We start from the raw sequence: 22,618 nt of genomic DNA, 5'->3' as shown, positions 1-22,618 counted from the left end.
GAACACCTGTTCTAATCTGGAAAACATTCTGAGAGTATGAATGTACATGTTTCCAGGCTGACATAAATGAGCATAGCAGTAGAGCATTGTTATACTCCCCTTTTCATAAACTGTAAGTCATAATCATCAAAATGATAACAAATAAAGGCTTGAGATATCTCACTTTGCATGTAATGAGTCTATCTCATATATTAGTTTCACCATTTAAGTTGCATTACTGAAAAACATTAACTTTGCACGATATTCAAATTTTTTGAATTTCACACAACAGATAAACGAAAAACCTAGAAACATACACACACACACACACACACATGTAAACAAAGATACATATAGATATATATATATATATATATATATATATACAGTACAGACCAGAAGTTTGGACACACTTTCTCATTCAGAGAATGCCAAGAATGCCAGAGAATGCCAAGAGTGTGCAAAGCAGTAATCAAAGCAAAAGGTGGCTACTTTGAAGAACCTAGAATATGACATATATTTTCAGTTGTTTCACACTTTTTTGTTATGTATATAATTCCACATGTGTTAATTCATAGTTTTGATGCCTTCAGTGTGAATCTACAATTTTAATAGTCATGAAAATAAAGAAAACTCTTTGAATGAGAAGGTGTGTCCAAACTTTTGGTCTGTACTGTGTATGTGTGTATATATATATATATATATATATATATATATATATATACACACACACATACACACACATTGGGTAAAGCAGGAAGAAAATAAAATATTTGGTCATAATTATTTTACAATAACAGTCTTATGATGTGGGCAGTAATGGCAGAATCACCATGTTCTGTATAAATTTTTAAATTAATGTTAAGATTTGTTTTAAATATAATGGGGTAATAGACAGCAAGACGTGGACGAGGAAGAAAGTCTATTTGTCCCAAACATAAACTGTGAGCTGCTAATACAGCTAGTAGAAGCAAGGCCAGCTTTATGGGACCAATCAGACCCCCAACACTCAGGCCATAACACCACTCATCGGCTATGGCAAGAGGTTTATGCCAGTATGGTACCCACATGGAACGATTTGAGCCATCAGGCTCAAATGCAATGTGGTATATTTAATATAAGTATTAATTTTTTTAGTTCCATGTTTAGCACCATGCCATTTTTTCAGTTTGTTTGTATATAGAGATGCCTGGAGGTGTATAAACTCCAATTTGAATGTGCCTGTTTTCCATCCACAGGCTACCTTTAGGTGCACCTGCGAGGCCTAGGCCATATCACCCAATCTTTAGTGGGACTTGCAGACTCCTCCCTCCGTCCATTGCTAGCATGGACTACATGCTGAAGGTAAATGGTGAGTTGTCTGTAAGTCGGACCCCACGCTCCGGTAATTTGCCCACTGGCCCCTGGTATTGCCCAAACGGCACAGGTAGGTGAGTGTTAGGACCCAAGCTACTTGAGAAACCTTGGCGCGGTGCTCGGGCTCAGACATGTCCTCCACAGTAAGATATGTTGGCTAATCTCTCAATTTTAACATCAGTTTGATGGTTTAGTAAGACCGCAGAGTGCACCTGCCTTTGCAAATATTATTATATTGTTGCATTTATGTTTTGCCTATGAAGAACATTGAAATGCCAATTAGTATTCTCGGAGGACATGGAGGTTTCCAAAGCAGATATTGCTGCTGTTCCAGGCCTAAAACAAACCAAAAGACTATTATCTATGGCCTATTTCAGGATGTGTGCAGGGAGGTGCTCAGTGGTATACAAAGTTCATGTATTTGAAGGAAAGACCACGGCACTCTCTTTTTTGCTGTTACATCAAATGCTTATTTTAAGCATTTGAGAGTGCCGTGGTCTTTCCTTCAAATATTTCAGGATTAGTGCAGATTTTCTACAGGCAGGGGCAGCAGTATCTATGCCATCCTATATAACCAGCGCTGTTGAAAGAAGACCATATCTACAGCAGTATTCCATAGTTTTGTTACAGTTTTAAAATAGAACAATTTTTTATTTCTCATAATTATTTTTTAGCTGATTTTATATCGACACGCTGGAGGTCAATACATGATCGCTTTATGCGTGACCTCAATCCTGATCGAACAGCACCAAGTGTTTTTGGGGCTTCAAGGAGAACACCTTATCAATATGGACCCTATCTCCAATTCCTTCGACATTCATTCGAGCTGCGCACGTGAGTGACAGGTCCTCTTTTAGTAGATTGAATATTCTATGATGCCTACTGAGATTATGGAGATGTATTTTTCTTTTAATTTACAGTACCCTGTTGAACATGATTTTGAAACCGAACAAGTCTCTGGACCGTCTACTGATCTAGCTTCTGGACCCTCTACTTCACATGATTCTGCTCTGGAGTCACAAGGCCGCCAACCACAAATATGTGCCATGATTGATGATACTCGCCAGTTCATTACTTCTTCCTTAGAGAGTATCAAGTAGGCCGAGATCAGTTCGGAGACAACTTAGAGTCTTGGATGATCTCGCGCAAATCTTTCGAGATTGTTTAATAAAATTAGAGGTACAGCAGACTCGATATAAGCAAGAGTTAACAACCATGCTCTGGCAGATGAAGGGAGTTGGCCATCCAGAACCCCTTAACCCTAATCAGCAGTTTCTATTAATGTTAAGTCATTGGATGGATGACATGACTCCAGAGCAGAATTGTGATTGTAGAGTGACATTGATTCAAACAGTCTGGAATATTCAACATCTACCCCCTTCCCAGTCGTGTCCTCCACCCTAGTCATATTCCCCAGCCACCTCCTTTCCAACAGCCATGACTTCACCACCTGCTTGCTCTTACTCTGTGGCACACACCTTTCCCCCATTTCACACCTTTCCCCGTCCCACACCTTTCCCCCATCCTACACACCTTTCCCCCGTCCTACACACCTTTCTCCCGTCCTACACACCTTTCCCCCGTCTCACACTCATCCCCCGTACCACACTCATCCCCCGTACCACACTCATCCCCCGTACCACACTCATCCCCCGTACCACACCCATCCCCCGTACCACACCCATCCCCCGTACCACACCCATCCCCCGTACCACACCCACCCCCCGTCCCACACCCATCCCGGTCCCATACCCATCCCCATCTCAAACCGTTCCACTGTCCCAAACCCAACCACCCTTACCCAATGTCACAGACCTTTACCCCATCTCAAACCCATCCCCCATCCTAAACCCTTCCACCGTCCCAAACCCATCCCCTGTCCCACCACCACCCTTACCCAATGTCCCACACCTTTACCCCATCTCAAACCCATCCCACACCTATCAATCACCTTCTACCTTTCGACTGCCCCAGTCATTAAGCCATTCCCAATCCCATTCGCCTTCCTTTGTCTCTTTTCCATCACCTTCATAATCACAATCCAGTGCCAGTTCTCAAACATGACCAGCTCCTTCTTTCAGCCACACAGTCCTGATTTGACTTCTATGTCTACTACTTCTACAATCCGCCAGCAAGATGCTAGTTCTCCCTCTATTTTTCCAACTCCCACCTCTTTTCCTACCCCTTCCTCCAACCAATCCCTTCCATACCATTCTGGTTCTGACTCCAATCCCATTCATACTCCACAACACCATCCGCAGGGTGAATATCACAGACCTCAAGAGTCATTTATGCTTTCCCTCCTTGACCAAAGTGATAAAGATCTTGGGTCCACTACTGATGCTCCAGGAGTGGGGCAAAACACTCAACAACTACAATAGGGTGAAACCAAATTTAGTGTTGATAACTTGAGATGAGCAAATCGAATCCCATTCAGTGGAATTAGATCCTAATTTCAGGATAAATTCGATTCGCCTAGAAGCCGAATTTCCTCGTGTTTCGTGTCAGCAAATCGATTGCGCCGCACAGGATTTCACCTGAGATCTTCAAGCAAGATGGCGGTGGCTGGCCCATCGCAAGCAAATGGAGGCAGTAAGTTTGATAAAAAAAATGTTTATGTTAATTTTTCAGATGCCACGATCATGCATGAACGTGGCATCTGAGGGGTACAATGACGGGGGCGGCTCTAACGCAGCTCCCTGTCATTGCACTCTCTAATTACAAAAAAATGCGCTTCGTGACAAAGTAATTCGTCACAAAGTAAATTTTTTCGTGAATTTCGGCAAATTAGCTGAATCGAACTTTTGAGAAATTCACTTATCTCTATTGATAACAGTTATGACTGAATACCTCATCAGGTGGGTAAGAAATACAGCCAACTGAGTGTGAACTAATCTCCATCATTACATACAAGTGATCGAGTCACACACCGACGTACGATTTCACACGCTATAACCGATCAGGGCCCAGTCCTTAAAGGGGTTGGCCACTTTCTGGATTGACCCACGTGTCTTTGACATGATTGTATGACACTTACTAATATAGTCCTTGTGGACAATCACCACCATTTTCTACATTTCATAAGTTATGATCCCCTATTTACAATGCCTTTGTGCTGTCCACATAGAGTTCCTGGCCGTTGATGGAGGGTCATGTAACCTCCATGTGATGTCATCTCAATTCAAATACACTGCACATGAACTAAACTTCAAACAGAACTAGTGCAGATGGCAGGTGCTGTGTATTTGATTGGAAGAGACATGACACAGAGATGATTTGCCCGATCTCGTGACCCTCCAGCACCAGCCATTTTATGGACAGGACTTCTGTGTGGACAGCACAAAAGACTTGTCAAACCAGGGGGCATAACTTTGAAAATATAGAAAATTCTGTAGAATTTCTACAAAGACTATATAAGTGACATTTAATCATGTTGCAAAGACATTGGTTACCAATAACAAAAAATATACAACCAATTTAAAGTTTTTTTATATAGTCAATGTTGGTTGAGTAGTCCCATATTCCGTAAAGACTTGTTGATGACTGAGGATATTTTTGCACTTTTATCGAACCGTTGGCTTGTGAAAAAACGGTTGCACTTTTTTTCTATAATAACTTTTAATTCCATAAGGACCAGTTGAAGACTGGTGATATTTTTGCACTTTTATGCACTATGTTGGTTTTGACCAAACTGTTGCCCTTTTATTTCTATAGTAACTTTTATAGAAGCTTTTTCTATGTTGGTATTGAAACTGTCATTACTGATCTGGTCGTAATCATTGATATATAGCTGTTCCTGAAGTCAAGTAGTAGTTCAGGTGCTATTTACTATCACTGATATGTACATAGTCCTTGGAGTTGGTATGGGACTGTTCAGTACCATATTGTACAAGGAAATTATCCTTAAAGAGGACCTTTCACCGTTCCTGACAGGTCTGTTTTAATAGCTACATGCATTTCCCATGTAATAACAATTCTGGAGCATCTATTCTTATGTTGTGCCATTCCGCTGTTATTTCTACTAAAAGTTATGAATGAATTGCATTAGTTTTCAGTAAGGGTACAGAGGGGAGGTAACCAGTTGGGGGTGTTCCTGCACAGACTCAGTCTATCCAATTGGCACTGCCATTTTCAGACTGTGAAGGTACACCCCCCCCCCCCCCCAACTTGTTACCCTCTGTACCCTTACTAAAAGCTAATGCAATTCATAACTTCTAGTAGAAATAATAAAGGAATGGGACAACATACAGTCATAAGAATAGATGCTCCAGAATTGTTAGTACGTGGGGAATGCATGAAGCTAGTAAACTAGGAATGTAAGGAGTGGTGAAAGATCCTCTTTAACCTTGAAAACGTTGTTAATGTTGCACTTTTATTATTTTCTTTTTCTTTTAAGGACCTTATCTTTTTGGATATACGGGTTGTGTATAATTAGCTCTCTGTAAAGGCCTGTTTTCCACTAGTGAGTCAATTGCAATAATCTTGCTCTGTAGCGTGATCCACCATTGTACATTTGCTGGAGAGCATAGCATTATCATGACTACGAATGATATGTGCCTCTGCTTGACCTTTTACATAATAATGCTGACATGAAGCTGTCGGTATGATGAAGCAAGCACATAGCAGTATCGACCATGATAATAGTATGCGCTCACGTCATCTAGAGAGGAGGATCACGATCACAATCACAGACAGAGCCAGATTCTCACAATGGACTGGCTTGTGTGAAAGAACCCTATCTGTTCCTTCAGTTATGGGATATAGCCAACTTATTGTTAGCTATCTATTTCACATCACATTATTGTCTACTATAGATCAGGTCTACAACAAAAGTAGCATTTCAGTTGTGTTTCAGTATTTATCTCCGATATGTGATATCTAGTCCCATATTCCATATTGGTGCACTTTTTTATAAAGCCTTTTATAATTAATTTAATATTCAATATTTTTGTACAACAATGTCAAAGTTGGATACTTTTTTGAAAGAGTAATCATAAATAAACACTTTAGTTTTTTGACTGATATTTTCTCTTTATTATTTCTTTTTAATTATGAAACTTTTTTTTCCTAACATTTGTGTGGGGTATAGCATGTAGGCAGGTTTTTATAAGCAAAATATAAAGACAATCAATCCCCAAAAATTGGACAATAACAGAAGACATGCTGGTTGGAGACGCGTGTCAACCTCGATGAAGATTTGTTCGTAACACCACAGTCAATCAGTGGTGGTTGACCAATGCATACTGATCGACTCTCCCCTCAATTATGAACCAGGCTCCTATATAGCAACATCATTCAAATAAATGAAACTATGTAAATTATGATGATATGCTGTCTATGGAATAATTAACTGCAAGAAAATATACAATTTGTATAACTGTTTATTTATTTTTTAACTATAGTTAACAATACTGTTAATTAAATTAAATCAAATCTAAAACATAAAAGTGCACAGCATGAATGTTTTTGACAAATTTAAATATGCTCATCTTGCCAAGGCACAGATCCAGCCGAAGAGATAAAATAGTCGGGAAATTATCCCGTATGCAATTCACAGCAGTTGTTGATCATGGCCCAGTTTGAACTGTATCTCCAGGTGTAGAAACTGACATGGGGTTTAAAAGCAAAGGCTCTTTAGTCAGTACATAATTGTGCAACACAACATATGCTTTTATAACGTCATCCACTGCCTCTATTTGTAATTGTCTTGGCCTAGTTAATATTCGCCATTTTGCAACCAGAATGCCAAATGCACACTCTACCATTCTTCTGGCGCGAGTCAGGCGGTAATTAAAAATTCTTTTAGGATAGGTTAAACCACGGCTAGAATATGGTTTAAGTAAATTTCCACACATTTGAAAAGCTTCATCTCCAACAAGAACAAATGGTAGAGCTGGGTTTGAAGTACCAGGTAAAGGCCTAGGCTCAGGAATTTCAAAGTTTCCAGAGTATAGACTTCTTCCCATACAAAATTTTTAAAAAACATGAGAATCATTGGTTCGTCCAAAAGCTCCAATGTCAACAGCCACAAATTTGTACTGTGCAACCGCTATAGCCATTATTTTGACAGAGAAATACTTTTTATACTTAAAAAAGGAGGATCCTTTACATTCACGCAGAAGATTCCATATTGCCCGGAAGGTATCTTTAACTAAATAAGAAGTGGTTGATTTTTCCAAGACTAAATTGAAAATGAAGATTTAAAAAACTTTCACCTGTGGCCAGAAACCTAGGAAACAAAAACATAAGTATCACATATTATACCTAATGTAGAAATTCAATTATGACAGTTTTCATAAAGTACAACAACTTTCCGTTCATTAACACCAGGTAGCTAAAAATCTAAATGACCATATAGTAGATCACAGTAACTTTGGTGAAAGACTATGTATTTTACCCATGATTTATAGAAAATATGGTATACAACTTTTCAGGCTTCCATTAACTAAAAGTACTAAACAGAAAATGTAAACATTGGTGTAACACAGTCAATGTGAACCATCACCCCGCCACACATAGGGCCAGTACCAGTGGCCTATAAAATCTGTTCGTCCATGCAATATTGTCTCTTGACATATTTGATTAAAATCCCATACTCTCAATATATTTTAAAATTTTATCTTAATTGGGCCTAATTGAAAATATGTATACAAAAAAAAATGGTGTGACAAAAAGTACTAGGAAAAAAAAAGGAATGATGATGGTGATAAGTAGAATAATTCATACCTCAGAGTGACAATCAGTCGTTCTTCAGGAGTTACACTCCGAAGAAATTCTGTATCCTTGCTTCTTAATCGTCTATGCAAACGTTGGACAAGGTCATCAAAGCTTGAGACACTTACATGGAAATTTTCAGGGTGTTTTCGAAGTTCTTGAAAAAGTGTAGAAAACACACCGCGTGTCATTCGGGCCGATGTAATGGGATGCACCCAATATCGCCGTCTTCTTTGACGTATGCAAGCCATTATCATGTGTCTGAGTTTCCAAATCATATAGTCCACTGAAGAAAGGACATGAGCAGGTAGCATAGTTCCACTTCCAGCAAAGAGATGCAAAATCAAATAATCTAGCACCTTTAGTTAAATTTAAAGCATGAAAATGTGGGAGGGACAAAAAAATTTAAAAAAAGATCCGTAAATTGATTGACATAACGGATCAAACGGACATTTTTATATCCGTTTTTAACGGATCCGTTACTGCAATCCGTTTTCAAAACGGAAAAAAAGGGGTCCGTTATGAATCAATCTGATTCTTTTTCCGAACGGATTGAAAACAGAACAAAGAGCAGAACGGAAATCACAAAAGCTGATGTGAACTCAGCCTTATCGACCAGCTCGGTATATTGGGAAGATGGCTACAGGGACCAGGAAGAAGGGAGCTGTCCATTTAGGTCGGAAAGGGGGCAGGGCCATTCTAATATATAGCCAAATGTAATATAAATATGTATATGAAAAATATCAAACTGATTTAGTAATCCTCTCCAAATATAGTGTATGCATTATTTTGAGTAACGAAAACCAGGAGGACTCATCACCAGGATTAAATAAGAGTTATATAAAAAATGAATAATGTGATTTATTTTCAGTCTTCATAAAAGTTGATTACTTATAAAAATAGTTTAGGAAAAGTCTTAGGCCTCCTGCACACGAAAGTGTGCGCTCGTGGCCGTGCTGCGGCCCGCAAATTGCATCTCCGAATTTGTGGACCAATTGAAGTGAATTGGTCCGCATCCGTGATGCAAAATGCCCACGGAACGGCGCCCTAGTATTGCGTATCTGCAAATGCGGTCCGCAATACGGCAACGGGCAGCACACATTCGTGTGCAGGAGGCCTTAGTCTATTGTCCATGCGTGAATATGAATGTCCTTAAAATATCATTGTTGAAGGGTAGGAACTTCCTTTCAGGCTCCATGTGTCTTCCATGATCTTCAGCAACAACAACCCCCAGCAGACGTGAGAGTGAAAAGACGACCCCCTTGTCTGTCTCTGTCAGTCATTTATACCATAGATACAGGCATGTCTTAGTAATGTATGGCTTCAACATTGTCATATGGAGACTTCAAATATAGTCTTGACGTCCTCAAACAGACCTATTTCTACCTCTTGAAAAACAAATAAAAAATAAAATAATATAATATAAATGGCCGTTAAAATAATAAAAAATAATTTTTTAACGGCCATTCAGCCGGGCACTTCACACTTACGGCCCCATAGCAACTGTCTAGTCTGCCTATATGGACAGTACGCCAGTGAGTATTCCCATCTAAATGGCAAAAGCTGACTCTATTCGCTGTTTTCCATTCTCTTCATTCTCTGTAGACTTCATTAGAGAATAAGGCTACATGCACACGACAGTGAAGTTAAAAATGGACACTGTCAGTTTTTCATGGCTATTCTGCATCAGTGTGGGCATCTATTTGCTGGCCGTTTGTCAGTTTTTATTGCCATTTTTTATCCATTTTTCATGGCTGTTAAAAAAGGCCATAAAAAAAGGATGAATTTCAATGGTTAATTTCTTTTTTTGTATCCCAACCCCTGCAGTGCCCTCAGTACAACCCGCAGTTTCCCTAATGTCTATTATGGCCCCCCTGTAATGCTCTCAGGGTCTATAATGTCCCACAGTAGCCCCAATATATATAAGGTCCCCTACAGCGCCACCTTGTATGCAAAATCCCACCAATAGTGCCCCTATACCTAAAATCCCCCCCAATGCTGTTTTTCCACTATAAAATACCCCCAAAAGGGCCACCTTATGTATGAAATCCCCCCCAGCAGTGCGCCCCTGTATATAAAATGCCCCCAATAGTGCCCCCAGTTTAAATTATTGTACAGGTTGTTCCCTGTATCTCCACTCACAAGCTGCCTGATACATTGCCCAGGGACACATATCTCATAGGGCTCCTTGACCCCTTTGGGACACAGCCTTATTTCACCTTAAGGACCAGGCCATTTTTTGCAAATCTGACCAGTGTCACTTTAAGTGGTGATAACTTTAAAACACTTTGACTTATCCAGGCCATTCTAAGATTGTTTTTTCGTCAGATATTGTACTTCACGACACTGGTAAAATGAAGTAAAAAAAAAATCATTTTTATTTTTTTTTAAATGCTAAATTTACCCAAATTTTTTAAAAAATTGCCAATTCCCAAGTTTCAATTTCTCTACTTCTATAATACATAGTAATACCTACAAAAATAGTTATTACTTTACATTCCCCATATGTCTACTTCATGTTTGGATCAATTTGGGAATGATATTTTATTTTTGGGGGATGTTACACGGCTTAGAAGTTTAGAAGCAAATCTTGAAATTTTTCTGAAATTTTCAAAAACCCACTTTTTAGGGACTAGTTCAGGTCTGAAGTCACTTTGTGAGGCTTACATAATAGAAACCACCCAAAAATCTCCCCATTGTAGAAACTACACCCCTCAAGATATTCAAAACTGATTTTGCAAACGTCGTTAACCCTTTAGGTGTTGCACAAGAGTTCCATTTTAATAAAATTTTCCAGTAACAAAGCAAGGGTTAACAGCCAAACAAAATGCTATATTTCTTGCCTCATTTCTGTAGTTTGCAGAAACACCCCATATGTGGCCGTAAACTACTGTAGAGGGAAAGGTGCGCCGTATGGTTTTTGGAAGGCAGATTTTGCTGGACTGTTTTTTTTGACACCATGTCCCATTTGAAGCCCCCCTGATGCACCCCTAGAGTAGAAACTCCATAAAAGTGAGCCCATCTAAGAAACTACACCCCTCAAGGTACTGTATTCAAAACAGATTTTACAAACTTTGTTAACTCTTTAGGTGTGGCACAAGAGTTATTGGCAAATAGAGATGAAATTTTAGAATTTAAATTTTTGGGCAAATTTTCAGTTTTAATAAATTTTTTCCAGTAACAAAGCAAGGGTTAACAGCCAAACAAAATGCTCTATTTATTGCCCCGATTCTGTAGTTTGCAGAAACACCCCATATGTGGCCGTAAACTACTGTATGGGCACACAGTAGGGTGTAGAGGGAAAGGTGTGCCGTATGGTTTTTGGAAGGCAGATTTTGCTGGACTGTTTATTTTGACACCATGTCCCATTTGAAGCCCCCCTGATGCACCCCTAGAGTAGAAACTCCATAAAAGTGACCCCATCTAAGAAACTACACCCCTCAGGGTAAACTTTGTTAACCTTTTAGGTGTTCCATAAGATTTAATGTAAAATAGAGATACAATTTCAAAATTTCACTTTTTGGCAGATTTTCCATTTTAATTATTTTTTTCCAGTTACAAAGCAAGGGTTAACAGCCAAACAAAATGCTATATTTATTGCCCCAATTCTGTAGTTTGCAGAAACACCCCATATGTGGCCGTAAACTACTGTACGGGCACACAGTAGGGCGTAGAGGGAAAGGTGCGCCGTATGGTTTTTGGAAGGCAGATTTTGCTGGACTGTTTTTTTTTTTACACCATGTCCCATTTGAAGCCCCCCTGATGCACCCCTAGAGTAGAAACTCCATAAAAGTGAGCCCATCTAAGAAACTACACCCCTCATGGTACTGTATTCAAAACTGATTTTACAAACTTTGTTAACCCTTTAGGTGTGGCACAAGAGTTATTGGCAAATGGAGATGAAATTTTAGAATTTAAATTTTTAGGCAAATTTTCAGTTTTAATAAATTTTTTCCAGTAACAAAGCAAGGGTTAACAGCCAAACAAAATGCTCTATTTATTGCCCCGATTCTGTAGTTTGCAGAAACACCCCATATGTGGCCGTAAACTACTGTACGGGCACACAGTAGGGCGTAGAGGGAAAGGTGTGCCATATGGTTTTTGGAAGGCAGATTTTGCTGGACTGGTTTTTTTGACACCATGTCCCATTTGAAGCCCCCCTGATGCACCCCTAGAGTAGAAACTCCATAAAAGTGACCCCATCTAAGAAACTACACCCCTCAGGGTATTAAAAACTGATTTTACAAACTTTGTTAACCTTTTAGGTGTTCCACAAGATTTAATGTAAAATAGAGATACAATTTCAAAATTTCACTTCTTGGCAGATTTTCCATTTTAATTATTTTTTTCCAGTTACAAAGCAAGGGTTAACAGCCAAACAAAACTCAATATTTATGTCTCTGATTCTGTAGTTTACAGAAACACCCCATATGTATTCGTAAACCACTGTACGGGCACACAGCAGGGTGCAGAAGGAAAGGAATGCCATACGGTTTTGGAAGGCACATTTTGCTGGACCGTTTTAAGCCCCCCTGATGCACCCCTAGAGTAGAAACTGTTGGCAGTATTGTTGGTACTAGTTTAGGGTACATATGATTTTTGGTTGTTCTATATTGCACTTTTTGTGAGGCAAGGTAACAAGAAATTGCTGTTTTGGCACCGTTTTTATTTTTTGTAATTTTCAACATTCATCTGACAGGTTAGATCATGTAATATTTTTACAGAGCAGGTTGTCACGGACGCGGCGATACCTAATATGTATACTATTTTTTTATTTATGTAAGTTTTACACAATGATTTCATTTTTGAAACAAAAAAAATAATGTTTTAGTGTCTCCATAGTCTGAGAGCCATAGTTTTTTCAGTTTTTGGGCAAAATATCTTGGGTAGGGTATGATTTTTGCGGGATGAGATGAAGGTTTGATTGGCACTATTTTGGGGTGCGTATGACTTTTTGATCGCTTGCTATTAAACTTTTTGTGATATAAGGTGACAAAAAATTGTTTTTTTACACCGTTTTTTTTTTTTAACGGTATTCACCTGAGGGGTTAGTTTCTCTATAGTCTGAGAGCCATCGTTTTTTCTGTTTTTGGGCGATTATCTTAGGTAGGGTATCATTTTTTGCGGGATGAGGTGACGGTTTGATTGGTGCTATTTTGGCGTACATGCGACTTTTTTGATCACTTTTATTACCTTTTTTGGGAAGTAAGGTGGGCAAAATTTCAATATCATCATAGTTTTTTATTTTTTATTTTTTATTCTTATGGCGTTCACCGTTCGCGTAAAGTAAGATGACCGTTTTATAGATCAGGTTGTTACGGACGCGGTGATATCAAACATGTCTAGGGAATTTTTATTTATTTTTTTAATCAGTGATAAATGTGTTTTTTTATTTTTACTTCTTTTTTTTTTCACTTTATTTTTCTATTTTTTTGACCCAGACCCACTTGGTTCTTGAAGATCCAGTGGGTCTGATGTCTGTATAATACAGTACAGTAAGCTATATAGTGTACTGTACTGTATTTTCACTTTATAAAGTCTGATTAGACTTCTGCCTTTAGCAGAAGTCTAATCAGCACCATGGACAGCCTCTGATCAGTACTATGGACAGCCGGATGCCTGTGAAGGCGTCCGGTTGCCATGGTACCCATCACTCGCTGCCACAGCAGAGCAGTGGGTGATAGGGAGGGAGGGGGGCCCTCTTCCCCTTCCATCGGGGGCTGAAAAGGCACAGCAGCCCCCGATGGGAGAGGGAGGGAGCTCCATCCCTCTTAACCTTTTCCATACAGCGGTCCCTACGGACCCCGACATGGAAGGGGTTAAACGCATGGCATCTGTGCCAGCACAGATGTCAGGCGTTTCAAGCAGAGTGTCAATTTGAAGTTTCTTATTTGAAGTTTCTGAAAACTTCCGAAACCGCAGCAAACCGCAGGTCTGAATTGACCTGCGGTTTGCTGCGATCACCGATATGGGGGGATCACAGGACCACCCGGCGCATCTAGCCAAGGTGCCTGCTCAATGATTTGAGCAGGCACGGGGTTCTGATCACCGCCCGCCGGTGATCGGAACCATAAATGACGTACCGGTACGTCATGTGTCCTTAAGTACCAGGACAATATGACGTATCGGTACGTCATGTGTCCTGAAGAGGTTAACAAAACTTAGTATGGGGCCCCGCCCTGCCCCACCCTGTTTCCCAGTACTTGTGTGACAATCACTCTCAGGCAACATAAAGCACAAAACCCCAGATTTCTGGCAAAGATATGCTTTTTTTTTATTTTAGTCCTCATTCACATTACTGTATTTTCGGTTGCAGATCGCACACAGAACCATAGATTTCTACTGGGCCACAAGTAATGCAGACATCACGCAGCCAAACAAAATAAAACATGTCCCATTTTGCGGACAAGGATAGGCATTTTGACAATGAGGCCCTCAGAAAGTGTGGGATTTACACAGACAGTATCTATGTTTTACATGAGTAACCAATGCAATTGTTTAGAGGCCAAATACTGTTCCATGTGAACCCTGACATTTAATGATTGAACAACAAGTATAACTATTTAGCACTATGCTACGTGAACAGTGACCTAGCTGGTTTTTTGACTGAGCAACAGGTGCAACTGTTTAGCAACCAATTACTTTGTCATATGAATTGGTAATGAACAACTAATGGTTATTTGTAATTTTAAATTGGTTCTCTGCTTTCTTTATGATTTTATGCCACGAGTAGGGGCAATGTCGGACTAGGCAACCTTGGGCCCGCTAGTTAAATTTGTAAAGTTACATGCAAGTATTATCTTCTGACACAGTGGCAGACAGCAGCAGGACAGTGCAAGATGCTTGCTAAATGGAGGTCCCTGCAGCGACTTTAAGAATTCAGGATCATTGATGGTCAGTTCGCAGTGTTCGCGAGCAAATACATGCGGGCTGCCATCTTTAGTAAGGTAGACTCACCCATCCTGGGAGTTACCTGTGCCTGTGTCGGGAGCCGGTCTGAAATCAAATGCAGTCACCAGGAGCAGGCAGTTCCGAGAACAGACCCCCGATGAAGGCCCCCGGCGGCTGTTCACGGAACTGCCTGCTCCCGGTGACTGCAGTGGTTAACATTCTTGGCTGTAATGTAGAAGGTTGCGAGTTTGAATCCCGCCTGGTTGGACTAAAAGGTTAGAGATATCAAAATTCTTCTAATGCCACAGCGCAAAAGGCACTTCATAGTGCTGCGCCTGCCACACATCCCCTGCCATATTTAAGTAACGAGACGGTGGAGCACTCATCAGTTGAGCTGAGTGGTCCCACAACAAGCTAGAATGTTCCCTGGGCAACAAGCAAGAATCATCCCCTCAGACAAGCAGACCCCTGGAACCCCTTAGAGACTAGCATCTACCCCCTGGAAGCCCCTATACAACGAGCATATGCTGGTCTAAGTACTATTTACTCCATTAACCCTTTCCCCGCTGTCAGCATAATTAACTCCTTCCCTGCCTCAATCAGCCCTGAACCCTTTCCCTGCTTCATTGCCCTGCCACATAGCTTCATGGGTTAAACCTTTCCCTGCATTGAAGGTAATCCTTTACATTAACCCTTTCCCTGACTCTGTGCTATAACACATTAGACCTTTTTTTGCTCTGCATTTAGAGTAATTCATTCCCTGCAATAAGCTGGCTATAGGATTAACCCTTTCACTGCCCCACTGAGGGTAAGACAATAATTGTAACGAAAGACTGTAGTGTTCAATAAATAAATTTTATTAGTACGCAGTGGGTCGAGTCTTAATCCTAATACACACGTCAGAACGTAAGAGAACAGAGCATTAAGAAAGGAGGCAGAGTCAAGCTCCTCCCAGTATCCTTTTTCATATGCCTAAAACAGACACGGTCAGGTTTCTGCATGCGGTATTAGAAGCCGAAATCAGGTGTGGGTCATAATAGTAGAGAAAGTATAATGGACAGATACGACTTGACTTTTTTTAATTCACTCCTGGATTTGGCTTCCAAAACTGCATTAGGAAACCTGCATGTGTGGTCGTATCTAATGTTGGGCAAGCATGCTCGGCCGAATATCACGTGTGCTCGAGTCAGTGTATTTAAATCTAATTTAGCCTCTATTTCTGAAAAGTTTCTGGCGCGATTCAGACTCACAACCTTCTACATTAAAGCCAAGAATGTTAACTACTGCAGTCACCGGAAGCAGGCAGTTCCGAGAACAGCCGCCGGGGGCCTTCATCGGGCTGTTCTAAGAACTGCCTGCTCCCAGGGACTGCATTTGATTTTAGATTGGCTCCCGGCACAGGCACAGGTAGGGGGTTACCTGTGCATCGCCAGATGGGTGAGTCTACTGTACCTTACTAAAGATAGCAGCCCGCATGTGTTTGCTGGCAAACACTGCGAACTGACCATCACTGTTCAGGATCCCTTATGAAAAAGGATGCTAGCTGGGCTTCCTATGCCTAAGGCCTCTTCCACACGACAGTATGTATTTTGCAATCCGCAAAAAACAGATCCGCAAAAAATATGGATGACATCCATGTGCATTCCATATTTTGCAGAACGGAACAGCTGGCCCCTAATAGAACAGTACTATCCTCGTCCGTAATGCGGACAAGGATAGGGCATGTTCTATTTTTTTGCGGAACAGATATATGGAAATATGGAAACGGAATGCACACGGAGTACCTTCCGGTTTTTTTGCTGACCCATTGAAATGAACGGTTCCGTATACGGAATGATCTTAGCAACCTGATGCATTGATAATAATATACTGTATAGTTTGTTAAATAATCTACCAAGTTTTTAAATGGATATATAGGCTGGTTGAGATGCTGTGGGCCAGTCTGAATCTAATTAGGGGTCACTATTTTCAGACCCGGAACACATACATGTTTAAGTATTCACAGTCTTTTATTGGATGCTGAGTTCATTCGTTGATTTCCAAGATACCATCTACTGAAACTGAAGCTGAAATAATCTCTTTACATTGAACTGACTCTGGTGGTGGCTGCATGAAAATTCTATGTATTTTTGTTGGAAAAGGTGGAGTTCAGCACATGTCACCCTGTAGCAGTTGCATGGTCTGCCTCCAATGAAAGTTTGCCACTTACATCGGCCGTTCAGCTCTGCTACACTTACCCTTCAGTCCTACTATACTGGTCGTCAGCTCTGCTATATCTGTGAGTTCACCTCTGTTACATGAGTCTACAGTTCACTCCAGCACTGCCTACACTTCCACACCAGCAGTGATCAACCTCCCTGCTTTGCTTTGGCATCACCACCAATCCAAGCTACTTTAAGATGTACAGGTCTACTAGATAAGAGGCCTAGCAGATCCACCTCATCGGATGAGTATGAAACAGTGTGACTGTTGATTTGTCACCATATGATGCAGCATAATAGGCATCTCTCCTGCGGTTATTTTAAGTGTCAGGAGCAGGTTCAAGGTATAAGGCCCCTTGCAGACGAGCGTGAGCAAAATAGGTCCAGATGCGTTCAGTGAAAAATGTGCCGTTTCGCAAGCAAGTTCATTCAGTTTTACCTGCGATCGCGTTCAGTTGTTCAGTTTTTATTACATAGGTGCAATGCGATTTAATGTGTTTTGCACGCGCGTGATAAAAAAACTGAAGGTATATAAACAACATCTCTTAGCAACCATCCGTGAAAAATGCATCGTATCACGCAGCCCCATTCACTTCTATGGAGCCAACGTTACGTGAAAAATCGCAGAATATAGAGAATGCAGCGATTTTCACTCAACGCACAAGTGATGCGTGAAAACCAATGGTCATGTACAAAGACCCATTGAAATGAATAGGTCCGAATTCAGTGTGGGCACAATGCGTTCGCATCACGCATTGCACCCACACGGAAAACTCGCTTGTGTGAAAGGGGCCTAATGCATTCTGAAATCCCTTGATATAGCTATTATGTTCCAAGAGGTTTTGTTTTAGATTATGTATGCATTATAAGTAGCAACCTGAATCATGTAGATCAGGGATGCTCAACCTGTGCCCCCCCCACCACCATGCCTTGCTACATGCCCATGCTACAACTCCCACCATGCCCTCCTGTAGGCTGACTGGGTATCATGGGAGTTGTAGTTTTGCAACAGCTGGAGGGCCGCAGTGGGGCATCAGTGATGTAGGTTATTATTTTTATTTATCATTCCCTAGTTTTTTTCTTCTCTGAATATAATAAAAGGCATCTACATGTAGTGTGGCAGACAGGATTAGCAGACGCACTATAGAGGCAACAACAAGTTCTTTGGATCAAACAGTTCAGTGTTTTATTCACACTTTAGGCAAGTGACAAAACAAGCAGTTATATTCAAACAAAAAGTCACCTTGCGGTGTTGGTGGTAATTCGCACCATGTGGCAATTCTGCCTCAGAGTCCTTGCTGATAGCAGCACCAACCTGTTTTCACGCCAAACAGGCAGCAAGCCTTCACCCAGACACAAGGCTCCCAGATCCCAACACAGAGACATGGCTTCTGAGCCCAGCTGCCTGGCATTTAAAATCCTGTCCGGTATTTGACCTCACCTGGCTGTAAATCAGCCCAGCAGCGCATGCTGGGAGGAAAATACCTGTTTTCCCAGACCAAATCTCTCACTGTGTCACATACCCCCTCCCCTTTTTTTCAACCTTGAGGGGGTGAACACACGCCAGACAGTGAACCTGGGACAAGGCATCCGCGTTTCCCTGTAACCGGCCTGCCCTGTGTTCCACCGTAAATGCTAAGTTTTTGAGGGTCACCAGCAGGCCGTCAATCATAATTTTTAAAGGGTGTGTATGATGCCCTCCTTTATGTGTAACTAAGGGTGTATTGGAGTGCCTCTTCCTTGTAATTTTTGGCAGCACTTGCACTTTATATACAAGTAAATATTCAGGAAAGAATGTTTTCTATCAATTTTTTCTCCCTTGGTTTTGTGCGTATTATTGTCATTATGTAAAAGTGGCGCACTATTTGAACAACACAGTTGCCAGCAGCAACCAGTGAGTCCAAGATGCATCCATACATCCTCCCCATGCTGTTACAGAACTATTTTGGTGGTGTTACCAACAATTTATGACATTTTCATATGAACCAGGCACCCTCCCCTCTTCAGATTAAGGGGTACCTGGTTAAATGCTCGGGTTCTCCCATTGACTTTCATTATACTCAAGTGCCGAATATCACGATGAGTTCAGCCCGAGCCCCCGTGCACCCGAGCACTACGGTGCTGAAACAACACTAATTATGATATTGTGGGGTTTTGCTCTGGTAGACAGGCTAGCGGACACAGTATAGAGGCAATCACAAGGTCTTTAACTTAAACAGTTTGGTGTTTATTCACACATAAGGAAAAACAAAATAGACCGTTCACAGTCTTAGTGTTTGTTCACACCATGCAATGTCCATAGAACAAAAATCACCTGGTTAGCAGTTTTCCACCCGCAGTCCACAGCAGGCTTTAGGGGCCTGTTTCCAGGCATGCGACTCTCAGCCCTTTAGCACGGCACAACTTCACAGGTCCCAAAACACAGAGACTCCCCAGCTTCTCTGTCAGATGGAGGATAAACCACACACACCTGAGATTGCTGGTTGGATTTTTTATATAGGCCAAAAATACCCGGCCTGGAGTGTGGGGAGAAGCCACCCACCCAGCACTTTGGATACTCCCAGTAAGTGCCGTCCCGGATCGGCTTTACAGCCATACTAACAAAAAAACGGTGTCAGTCAGCACAAGCTGCCATTGACACTTAAAACTACAGGCTATTACCTCACCGAGGCCAGGAATCTCGGTGACACATACCTTCCATCAATGATGGCCCCTTGCGCCTTCCTACATACCTCCCCCTTTGTTCAACCCTGAGGGGGTGAACACCCGCCAGACAGTGTACCTGAGACAGGGCATCTGCACTTCCCTGTAACCTGCCTGCCCTGTGTTCCACAGAAAACTTGAAGTTTTGTAAAGATAAGAACCATCTGGTGACCTGAGCATTCCTCTCTTTGGCTTGGCTCATTCACTTGAGAGGGGAGTGATTGGTCACCAGACGGAACTTTCTCCACAACAGATAATAGCGGAGAGACTCGAGTGCCCACTTGATGGCCAGGCACTCTCTCCACTATACTGTACTTAGTCTCGGCTGGGGTAAGCTTCCGGCTCAGGAAAACAATGGATGTTCCTCCCCATTGATGTCTGAGAGAGTACAGCTCCGAGGCCTACTTCAGAGGCATCGGTCTGTACCACAAACTCCCTCTTGAAGTCAGGTGTCACCAATACCGGGGAACCACACAGGGCAGACTTCAAAGCGGAGAAATCCTTTTCCACCTGCTCATTCCACTGAACCATCACTGACTTGCGTCCCTTCAAAAGGCCTGTCAACATAGAAACATGCCTCAAAAATATAGAAACATTCTCAAGTGCAGCATTACTAAGTTTATCTGAAATATTCAGGAGATACTCAGGAGGTAATCTGGGGGTGGATACAATCTAAAAAAGTAGGGTTTATTTGTTTAAAAATCTTTCCCCTCTGACAGACCTGGTTCAGTGCAGGAATTGTGCTTTTATTTCAGGTTCAACTCTTCGGAGGTTTGGATGCTGTCTGATCTGTAGACAGCTCTCCATAATGCAGCAGGAAATAGCATTTTTGAAATCTGAGATTTGTAAATTAACTGTTAAACAGACTCAGGCTGGGAATTTTGCAATGCCACTGCCACAGAGGCCCCCTAGAAATGGAAGATGGGTTACTGCAGGTTCTGGTAGACTGAGAGTTGTTGATAGAAGACATGTCCCACAGTCTGTGGCTCTCCATAATTCATTTGCAGCACTTTCAGAGCGCAAGAGCAACATGGAGGATGGCTCAGACACAGTGGGTGAGTACAAAGAGGTGTGAAGTTTGAGGAAAATGGTTTTGTGAGATGTCTCCCTGGTGCTACCGCTAGCAGGGATAGACGACGTATCCTTAATATTGTTAGGCAAGCAAAGCAGGAAAGGGAGGTGGATGTTATTGTCCATCTTGGGACAAATGATCTGGCTTGCAATGAGGTTTCAAAGGTGAAGGAAGCTTTTCACACACTTGGTAAATGATATACGGGAGGTTGCATCGACTGTTTCATTCTCTGCAGTTTTGCCTGTGCATAACCTTCAGCATGACAGGAAGATGCGCATTAAGGAATTCAATGTATGGCTTGGTGAATGGTGTCTGAACCAAGGGTTTGGCTTTGTGTCTCATGTTAGCTCTCGTTGGAATGGAAAAGAACTGTACAAGAAAGATGGTTTACATCTTTCTCAAGGGAACTAATGTCCTCAGTGAACAGTTCAAAGTATTTGCTAAGGAGCATTCAAACTAGGAAAGGGGGGCAAAAGAGTGATAATCTAGCAGTCCCCCGGAACAATGCCAGAAGATTCCAGTAGCACATAGGTTAAGAAATGACAAGCTCAGAGTCTTGTCTACAAATGCTCGCAGTTTAGGGAATAAGATCAATGAACTTGAGTCTATAATGGCATCTGAGAATATAGATTTAGTGGCTGTTACTGAGACATGGTTCAATGGGAGCAATGACTGGGATATAACAATACCAGGGTTCTCTCTATATAGGAAACACAGAAAAGGCAAAAAAGGGGGAGGGGTGGCCCTGTATGTTAAAAATAGCATAAAATCTAATTTAATACAAGTTAGCGAGACCAATTTAGAGTCAGTTTGGGTTACCTTGCAGCTTGATAATCATAAGGTAACTCGTGTAGGTGTGATATATAGACCACCTAGCCAAGTCAAAGAATTAGATGATCTACTAGTTGAGGAAATAGCTAAAATGACATTGAAAGGGGAAGTTATCATTATGGGAGACTTTAATCTTCCTGATGTAAACTGGAAAACCAAAATAGCTAGTTCTGCCAGGAGTACAGATATTCTAAATTCCCTACTGGGATTATCTCTACAGCAAGTAGTTGAGGAGCCAACCCGGAAGGAGGCCATTTTAGATTTAGTATTCACAAATGGGAATTTGGTATCTGATATTACTGTAGGGGAAAGCTTGGGATCTAGTGATCACCAGTCAGTGTGGTTTACTATAAGTACAGTGACTGAGTCACACCACACAAAAACAAAAGTTTTAGATTTTAGAAAAACTGACTTTTCTAAAATTAGATTAGTGGTATACGAGTCCCTATCAGATTGGAACAGTTTCAATGGAGTCCAGGAGAAATGGGACTACTTAAAAGTGGCACTATTGAAGGCAACAGATAATTGCATTAGGCTTGTCAGTAAAAGCAAAAAAAGGAAGAGACCACTGTGGTACTCAGCAGAAGTGGCCAAAATCATTAAAAACAAAAAGATAGCATTTAGTAATTATAAAAAAAAAAAACGAGGATGACAGGCAAATTTATAAGATTAGGCAGAGAGAGGCCAAACAAGTTATAAGAGCTTCTAAAGCACAGGCAGAAGAGAAATTAGCTCAGTCAGTGAAAAAAGGCGATAAGACATTCTTCAGATACATAAATGAAAAAAGGAAACTAAAACAAGGAATTACCAAATTAAAACAAAAGAAGGAAGGTATATGGAAGAAGATAAAGAACTAGCTGACTGCCTCAAT

At 41.2% G+C, this 22,618-nt stretch overlaps 1 protein-coding gene across 1 annotated transcript in view; it reads left to right on the top strand.

The window, feature by feature from the left end:
* Positions 1 to 1,305: 1,305 nt before the first annotated feature.
* LOC122939334 (meprin A subunit beta-like) overlaps positions 1,306 to 22,618 on the top strand; it is a 149,096-nt gene continuing 127,783 nt past the window's right edge. Inside the window, exons 1-2 of the mRNA XM_044295403.1 lie at positions 1,306 to 1,323; positions 2,256 to 2,424. Of these exons, the coding sequence (XP_044151338.1) occupies positions 1,306 to 1,323; positions 2,256 to 2,424 (187 nt within the window). The remainder of the gene's footprint in view (positions 1,324 to 2,255; positions 2,425 to 22,618) is intronic.

This window comes from Bufo gargarizans, chromosome 5 (genome assembly GCF_014858855.1).
Source record: "Bufo gargarizans isolate SCDJY-AF-19 chromosome 5, ASM1485885v1, whole genome shotgun sequence".
Taxonomy (NCBI): domain Eukaryota; kingdom Metazoa; phylum Chordata; class Amphibia; order Anura; family Bufonidae; genus Bufo; species Bufo gargarizans.
This window is presented reverse-complemented; position numbering and strand designations above follow the sequence as displayed.